Source organism: Rutidosis leptorrhynchoides, chromosome 11, assembly GCF_046630445.1.
Source record: "Rutidosis leptorrhynchoides isolate AG116_Rl617_1_P2 chromosome 11, CSIRO_AGI_Rlap_v1, whole genome shotgun sequence".
NCBI lineage: Eukaryota > Viridiplantae > Streptophyta > Magnoliopsida > Asterales > Asteraceae > Rutidosis > Rutidosis leptorrhynchoides.
In genome coordinates this window covers 218,120,794-218,129,980 of record NC_092343.1, presented here as the reverse complement: position 1 = coordinate 218,129,980, position 9,187 = coordinate 218,120,794, and the positions used below count along the sequence as shown (strand labels likewise).

The following is a 9,187-nucleotide window of genomic DNA, read 5'->3' as shown; positions in this document are numbered from 1 at the left end:
TCGAACTTTGATGGTGTATTTGAAAAACCATTTTCGAGGAAGGATATATTTAAAAAGTTGGCCATCCTTAGAGATTCAGATCAAAGATATAAATTATCAAGATAGGATGCTCTGATACAATTGTTGGTCCCGATTAATAACATGAAGCATTGTAGATGGGTGGGTAGGTGAAAGGGGGGATGCAAATCTTTACTAATTAAAATATGTTTTGCACAATGTTAATAAGTGTCAAAGTAATTTTCAACTTATTCTTTTATTGATAAAATCTCAAAGAATCACGGTTATCTTAGAGCGGAATAGATAACATGTTGACTCAGATTACGCCTTGATAGCTCAGACACACTGAAAGCATATACAAGATTTAACAGACTCTGTTCATTTAAATCTCACACCACTATCTAAAATATTAGTGGAGTTGTCTATTTATAGAAAGAATATTAACCATGTAAAGGTTTTTATTGTCCGTTGGTTCAAAGTGTGTTTGTACTTCAGTCGAAAAGCGCGGTAGAGAGCAAGTGGATCTCTTTTTGTTCTGAAGCTAATTCAGGAACACCCTACAATGGGTGAATACACTATTTGAATAAACAAATAGAATATTGGGTTCCCAAGGTGTTAACAAAATATACCAACGAACTATGTGTGTGATACTTCTGCATTCCATTGTTGTCTTGTAAGGTCACTTGTCAACGGCCGACTTGTGTCCTTCTTTCTTTAATTTAGTCTTCAATGTCATTTGAATGAGTATACTTGATGTTGACAATACAAGAAACAAACTATGTCTTCGAGTGATAGACATAAATCGCCTAAGTATTTTGTGATGGAGTCTTCTACTGGTTCTTCTGTATGTCTACTGCTAGTTCAGCAATGATCTTCTGCTGTCTTCATAAAGACCTCAAAATCTAGAATATTTTGTGCTAATAGCTCAGGAAGCACTCTAAAACACTAAGACTCGACATACAACGTTGATCTGCACTTAAATCAATTTAATGACCTTATGATGACCGCACATAACAAATTAGTGCTAATAACTATGTTTTGTCATAATTAAATCCGTAATTACGTGGATGACTCAACAGTTTATTTTGGGAAGAATTTGACTCTAATAAAAAACATACGCGAATGGCTCGAAAAAAATCGTTTAATGAAATAAACGTTTGTGGCTTTGGGTTATCGCATTGTATGTATTACTTGAAGAAGTACCTTCCCTTTACACAGAAGTTTTGTATGTCAGCGATGACACACAAAAATTTGAATATCTTGATTATCTGCAAAAATGGTATAAAATCGTAGGGGAAGCCAAGAAACACGATAACAAAATTAATTTGTATCTTGGATTCAATCATTACAATTATCATCCTTTCTACAAGCACACGAATAGTTCCTATAAAAGATACTGTACTGATTAGTAATTTAATATTTTTGTTATTAATTTATGTAACATTTAGTATTTCATGCTTTTATTTTATTATTTACTTGTAGTTTTATATAATTGTATTTTAGGAACGTAATTGTATTTTTAAATGATGTACCTTTTTAGGATTTAATTTTTTTTAAGTGTACTAATTTAAGTATTTTACATATATACTTCCTCCGTTTCAAATCTATTGTCTCCAGACAAAAAACACACGGTATAAGAAAAAGTACCTGTCACGTGTACTTTTTTGTTCACTTTCCAGTTTTACCCTTACTTTTTACCTATATTTTGTCTTACATATATAAAGTTTTGTCTTACATATATAAAGTTTGGGTACAAGCGAACTTTATCACATTATTCTTTTTCATTTATAGAAGTTGACAATTAAATTGAGACATCAAAAAAAATAATGAGAATAAAAAAGTACTATATAATATTAAACAAATTAATATAACACAAAAATTAAATATCACATAATTCCAAACCCACACTAAAAATTCACATTCACACTACTATTACTTAAAAAAAAAAAAAACCACTATATAGTCAACATAAAATTGCACCAAAAATTTACGAAAAGATTACAAAATCGGTAACTGGACACACAACATTTTACATTTTACAAATGGTCTAAAAAAGATTACAAATTGGATGAAGAAAGAGGTATTGGTATTGGTATTGGTATTGGTATTGGTGTTGGAGATGGAGTAACTTGACACGCAACTCTTCTTTCTAACTCCTGTCCCATTTTCAACCATAAAAACTACATTCAACTCTCCTTTCTCCTTCCAAACTATTAAGCTCTCTTTCATAATTTGATTCAGGTAACTAACTCCCTTATGTGCTTTCATTTGTAATTTCTTCCACTTTTGTGTTTTTTATTATGTTACCAATATTAAGTCATAAGCAACACATAAAGGCCCTGTTACGTGTTAATTAGATCTATTTCTTAACTGCTCTTAATTAGTACACATAAAGGAATCGTTAATAAATAATCCAGTTTTCAACTTTTAGATAATCATAGGTCATAAGCAACAAATCATAACTAATCCATAATTTCTTTTGAACTGGTCAAATATGTAAAATTGTGAAACTAGGTTATGTTACAAAAATAGTAAATCCAATTACTTAATTACCTCTCATATATCTTTAGCTTAGATTAGATGACTTAGTATGTACTTTATGTGTACAAATTATTCATTTTTTTTTTTTGGGGGGGGGGGGGGGGGGGGGGTATTAAGTTTAAATTTGTATAAGTAAACCAAGTTGATCTATGTAAGTCAAATACAACTTCAGAAATTCATGCTTATTGTTATTTTGATCGAACCTACTTCAAACCATAAATATTCAAGGAAAATTCGAGTGAAAAAAGATGTTGAGATTGTTGTTACGTGATCGAACTTAACCATAGACGTTCAAGAAAAATTTGATTACAAAAAGTTGTTAAAATTGTTGTTATGTTCTAAGGACCTTATGATTATCATTTTAAGATAACATATTAAAATGAATAATCACCATTTCCCGTTTGTAACGATCTATATGATCTCTCAATCAGCACTCCTAAGTGTACAACTTTAGTTTTCATACCTTTGATGTGTGAAGACTTTTTCTCGTGACAAAATCTCCTTTAAATGATGTTCGTATTTCCTTATATATAGTGTGCCGTAGTGCGCCTTACCTTTGTGCGCTTAATCATGAATTATATATGTGCGCCTTTATTGGGCGTATTTTATCGTGCGTTATCTACATATGTGCACTCGCACATATGTGATCAGTATACTCGCACATATGTGATCAGTATACTGAAATATGTATTTAGATGAAATTAAGTATCATTCGTTTTGATGATAAATGAAACGAATATATTTTCCATTTTTGCTATGTTTTCTGATGTCTTGTTACATACTCTTATGACAAAAAAGAAAGTTAAGTGGTTGAATTGGTGAACATTTAAAAATGTTACTCCATATTTGTTTTCGCGTTATGTTTCGTGTTTTTAGTAACGTGTGTTGTCATTTGTTTCAGATAAAATTTTTGATATGGAAATCATAAACAGTCATTCAGCGCCATGTAGTCAACTCGTAACTTCAAGACAACTTTTTTGCGAGAAAGGCATAATCTCACCGCCAACCAAGTTCTCGAGAAGAAGAAAACTGAAAGTCCACCGTGGTTTAGTCAGCTTAAACGTTTATAAAAATACACACAAATTTATGACAATAAACGCTCTTAAAGCGGTTGAGGGTGTTATTGATGTAGAAGAAAATGCGACCAATAGACGGGACACAATTCCTAAAGTTTTAATACCGGGATTACCCGATAATTCAAAAGGCGATATCAACGCTCCCGTTACCACCGGTCAATGGGAATGGAAGCCTAATTTCAATATCCATTATGAAAGATCCGGGTCACGAAAGATTGGGTCACCACAAGTTCTTTTTCTACCCGGATTTGGTGTTGGATCTTTTCATTACGAGAAACAGTTGAAGGATCTTGGTCGGGATTATGGAGTTTGGGCGATGGATTTTCTTGGTCAAGGTATGTCGTTGCCATGTGAGGATCCAACGCAAAAACAAAAGGACGGGGAATCACAAATAGATGATTCTTTTTGGGGTTTCGGTGACCAAACGGAACCTTGGGCTGATAATCTTGTTTATTCGATTGATTTGTGGCAGGAACAAGTACAGTATTTTATAGAAGAGGTATGCAACTAATAAACTATTACATTTTAGTACTTTGGTATAAATACGGTAGGGTGAGGTTCAATACAGAATCAAAAAACTATACAACCAACTAATGTGCATAGAAATACACTTGTGCACAATGGTGCACATTAACAGAGTTTTGTATTTGTGCAGAAAAATACACTTGTGCACAATAGTGCACATTAAAAAAGTTTTGTGTTGAACTTTTGGCAAATACGGTAAACATATGAGGACGAGTTATATGGGAGGACGAGTTTTCTTTATTTTGTCGAAGATCCGCCCCTGCGTGTTCATGTTACATGGGAGGACGAGTTTTCTTTATTTTGTTAAATTTGATACTCTTTATGTCACTAATTTATTGTTCACTATTCCTTTTTATTTGTTCTAAATTAATTATCTACTTTTATAAAAATAAAGAGATAATGTTCAATTAGGTTTTTTTTTTTTTTTTTTTTTTTTTTAAAGTAAGGGATAAAGCTGTTAAGTTAACAAAAAAAAAACTACATTGTAACATATTTAAACTGCATATTTTTTAAGGGGGTATAATAGAATAACGTAAATGTGTTGCAGGTTATCAAGGAACCCGTATATATAGTTGGGAATTCACTTGGAGGATACGTTGCGCTTTACTTTGCAGCATGTAATCCTCGTTTAGTGAAGGGTGTTACGCTACTTAATGCAACACCGTTTTGGGGAATCTTTCCAAACCCTGTAAGAAACCCGAGACTGTCGCAAATGTTCCCGTCAGTCGGGACATTTCCTCTTTCTCCACGCGTTAGAAAAATAATGGAAATTGTGTAAGTTTTTACTGTTTATAATCAATCAATTAGGTTCTCAGATTATAAAATCCAGCAGCTTATTTTCTTTTTGTTTGTATTTGAATTGAATATAGTTGGCAAAAAATAAGGGATCCTAGGAGCATAGGAGAGATACTAAAGCAAGTTTACTCAGACCATTCTACGAATGTAGATAAAGTCTTTACGCGTATACTTGAAATAACAGAACATCCCGCAGCTCTCGCATCATTTGCATCGATAATGTTGGCTCCTCAAGGAAAATTATCTTTTGGCGAGGCTTTATTAAGGTATTTTGTTAACATACGTCTCATAATAAACGGGAATATTTCATATTTGAATGTACATTTTAGCATAAATTTCTCTCTTTGCTACGGTGCTTTAGTGTTATTTATATTTTGATTTATGTGATTGTAGATGTAAAAGTCACAACACACCCATATGCCTAATGTACGGAAAAGAAGACCCATGGGTTCGACCCGTTTGGGGTCAGCAAGTAAAGAAGCAGTTGCCTCAAGCCCCTTATTATCAAATAAGCCCTGCAGGTCATTGTCCTCATGATGAAGTACCTGAGGTACATAACAATATTTTCTCATTTCATTTTCTATTCGTCAAAGGCAGTTTGTTATAATTGGTAATCTGCATTTCTAGTGCTATTTAGTACCCTTGTGATCCAGCGAGCCGTTTAACACTATTTACTCATACTTACAGGTGTAAAAATAATGTGAATTTAGTGAACACATTGAATATGAGTATACCCAGCAAATAAGACCCAATAATAATTTTGACATATCAACTTTTTTGTCACTTTAAGGGAAAAATGGTCGCGACCGGGAGATGATCGCAACGGGTGGCTTAGTCCCCCTCGGGTGATCCCAATCGCTGTTCAAAAAAAAAAAAAAAAAAAAATGGTCGCGACCCGAACAACCCGCTTGCACCTGTTTGGACGCACATCTGTTTGGACATATGGATCCATATTTAATTAATCCATTAATATATTGGAAGGTTTATAACCCATTTCAATATGAAAAAATAAAAAAACTTAAAAAATCAATATTATAAAACATTAAAACAATAAAAAGTTTAATAAAAACCGAAAAAATAAAATATATATAAATACAAATTTACTAAAACAAAATGTTTAAAAATAAAAATTTTATTTAAAAAATATATATTATTTTTAAATAATTTTAAAAAGTTAACTTTTTTATAAAATTTTTGTTTTTAGAAAAATTAATTTTTTTCAATAAAACAAATATTTATTAAAAAGTCTAAAGTTCTTTTTTTAAATATTTTTTTCAATTTTTTTCAAAAAATAATAAAAAAAATGAAAAAACAAAATATCAACCTAAAATTTTATAAGAAATGGGTCTTGACCCAACCCATGGCCTCTTTTGACCCAAACCCGTTTGGGTCTCGACTCGACCCAACCCATTTGCCACGCATAGTTAACATCCTAAGTCATTTTACCGAAAGACCTTAAAACTGTATTTGCGATGCCTTTTTAGATCCCAGCGTTACATAATTTATCTTAAACATCATAATCCTTTTAATATACGCAGGTTGTGAATTTTCTGCTTCGTGGGTGGATCAAAAACATAGAGTCGCAAGGTTTTGTAGCATTGCCATTGCTTGATGATGAAAGCGGCCGTTTTGATGTTGCCAGAGATTTGGAATACGTGAGAGACGGAACAAAAAGATCGGTGAGGGTACAGTTTTACGGATCGGAGTCATCAGTTTGGACTAGGATGACTTCATTTTTGAATAATCAATTGAAAGATCTCACCATCAAGTACATGTGATGGCGGCGTTAAGAACATTTGCATATAATGTAAAAATACTTAAATATTGATACTTTTAGATTTTAGATGTAAATAGATGAAACCCATTATTAGTAGCTCATCAGTAACCGTTGTGGTTGTAAATCTTCAACGAGATTCTTATTGCGTATAAAGATAAAATTATTTATAAAGTGAATTTTCCTTATTTAAGCTTAAAGAAACTACAACAACTATAGATGGGTAAACAGAAAAAGTTTTTCATGTTATGGATATTCAGAAATAACAAATATTTTTATTCAAAAGTACATGACATACTCTGGTTATTTTGTGCCGACTGTTGTCATTCCAAGATGTATTACTTGTAAAGTTTGAATGTGAGACCCATATATATTATTAGGCCAATCACTCAAGTTTGAATCTGAGACCCCAATATATATTATTAGGCCAATCACTCACTTGTGATAGTTAAACTAAGGGGGCTCCCAATGGTTACGCCCAGGATCTCGCCCACACTAGTCCAGCCTGGGCACCAATGGCACGGAGGCCGCCCAGGTTTAGCCCAGCCTCTCGCCCAGCTCTTTCTGCTTTGATTTCGTCCAACCTGAGCATATTTCTGGACGGACTAGGCTGTAATTTGTAGTACTTTTTGCTTGTGGTCTTGTACAATTTATTAATTAATTAATATAGTGGGTGAGGAAGGAGTGTCATTGTTGGGAGTGTTTAGTCCTGGGTTTAGTCCTGGAAAGGAATTGAGATGGAAGTGATGATGTGACGCCGAATGATTGGCTAGTCCTGGAAGAAATGGTGTCTTCATTGGGAGTGCTCTAAATAAGCTATAAACTAAGGTAAAAATTATGTATGAATGAACGGCCACAATTCAAATACTCGAAAAACGACAATATATATATATATATATATATATATATATATATATATATATATATATATATATATATATATATATATATATATATATATATATATATATATGGGCAGGATCAATGGGGAAGTAACCAATCGGGGGGAAACGGGGGAAGCAAAAAAAAAAAAATTCGTTTTTCTTAAAAAAAAAAAATTTCGGCATCAAGATCACACGAAAATATAAACATTTAGAAGAGACACTTCGTGATGAATGTTATTATTTAGGCGGGAAAACGATCGACAAAAATAACATTCAAGATAATATTGTTCGTGAAGAATATGAACGTTTTTTTTCTTCATGTTTTGTGAAGTAAAATTTAGCCCGATTTAGAGTTTAGGGTTTAGGGTTTAGGGTTTGGTGTTTTGGGTTTATTCCATAAACCCAAAACACCAAACCCTAAACCCTAAACCCTAAACTCTAAACCGTTCGTGTTAAAAACTCAATCTAAATCCTAAATCTAAACCCTAAATCTAAACCCTAAACCCTAAATTTCTAAACCCTAATATCTAAACCCTATAAACCCTAATATCTAAACCCTAATATCTAAACCCTAATATCTAAACCCCAATAGCTAAAACCTCAAAATACGCTCGAAAAACACGATAATTGTTATACATTACTTCTTCGAGTGTTTTTTTCGCCAAAATAAAAACATTTATCACAAAGTGTCTATACTAAATGTTCATATTTTCATCTCATCTATAATGTTCGTGAACAAAGTTTTTTTAAAAAACGAAGAAAAAAAAAAGTTTTTACTTCCCCCGCTTCCCCCGAATGATTACTTCCCTCTTGATCCTACCACTATATATATATATATATATATATATATATATATATATATATATATATATATATATATATATATATATATATATATATATATATATATATATATATAGGGGCATGATCAATGGGGAAGTAACCAATCGGGGAGAAGCGGGGGGAAGCAAAAAAAAAAAATTTCTCGTTTTTTTGGAATTTTTTTTCCCGGCATCAAAATCACACGAAAATATGAACATTTAGAAGAGACACTTCGTGATGAATGTTATTATTTAGGCAGGAAAACGATCGACAAAAATAACATTCAAGATAATATTGTTCGTGAAGAATATGAACGTTTTTTTTTTTTCATGTTTTTGTGAAGTAAAATTTAGCCCGATTTAGAGTTTAGTGTTTAGGGTTTAGGGTTTGGTGTTTTGGATTTATAGGGGCAGGATCAATGGGGAAGTAACCAATCGGGGGAAGCAAAAATTTTTTTTCGTGTTTTTGGAATATTTTTTTCCGGCATCTAAGATCACACGAAAATATGAACATTTAGAAGAGACACTTCGTGATGAATTGTAACACCCTGTTTCTATTTCTGAAATTTCAGTAGTACGGGACGCCGTCCAAGGGATGGGACGCCGTCCAGATGTGAAGCATGGGACGCCGTCCAAGGGTCGGGACGCCGTCCAACTTGTCTGTCGAGCCAGCTGTGTTTTATTTTAAAAAGGGGTAAAATGGTCATTTCACTTGGGTGCCGGTTTGGAGCCTTCAAGGCTGGTTCCTTGGTCATTTTGGATCATATTTCACAC

The 9,187-nt window shown here is 32.7% G+C and overlaps 1 protein-coding gene across 1 annotated transcript; it reads left to right on the top strand.

Moving 5' to 3' along the window:
• Nucleotides 1-2,100: 2,100 nt before the first annotated feature.
• LOC139876597 (pheophytinase, chloroplastic) lies at nucleotides 2,101-6,887 on the top strand. The gene is made up of 6 exons (XM_071863938.1): nucleotides 2,101-2,238; nucleotides 3,440-4,113; nucleotides 4,687-4,913; nucleotides 5,009-5,200; nucleotides 5,328-5,484; nucleotides 6,473-6,887. The coding sequence occupies exons 2-6, from the start codon at nucleotides 3,454-3,456 to the stop codon at nucleotides 6,710-6,712; spliced, it is 1,476 nt and encodes a 491-aa protein (XP_071720039.1). The 5' UTR covers nucleotides 2,101-2,238; nucleotides 3,440-3,453; the 3' UTR covers nucleotides 6,713-6,887.
• Nucleotides 6,888-9,187: the final 2,300 nt, after the last annotated feature.

Coding starts and splice junctions, on each gene's coding strand:
- LOC139876597 (XM_071863938.1), top strand. CDS start 3,454: ATGGAAATCATAAACAGTCATTCAGCGCCATGTAGTCAACTCGTAACT. Junction 4,114..4,686: donor TACAGTATTTTATAGAAGAG/GTATGCAACTAA, acceptor AATGTGTTGCAG/GTTATCAAGGAACCCGTATA. Junction 5,485..6,472: donor CTCATGATGAAGTACCTGAG/GTACATAACAAT, acceptor TAATATACGCAG/GTTGTGAATTTTCTGCTTCG.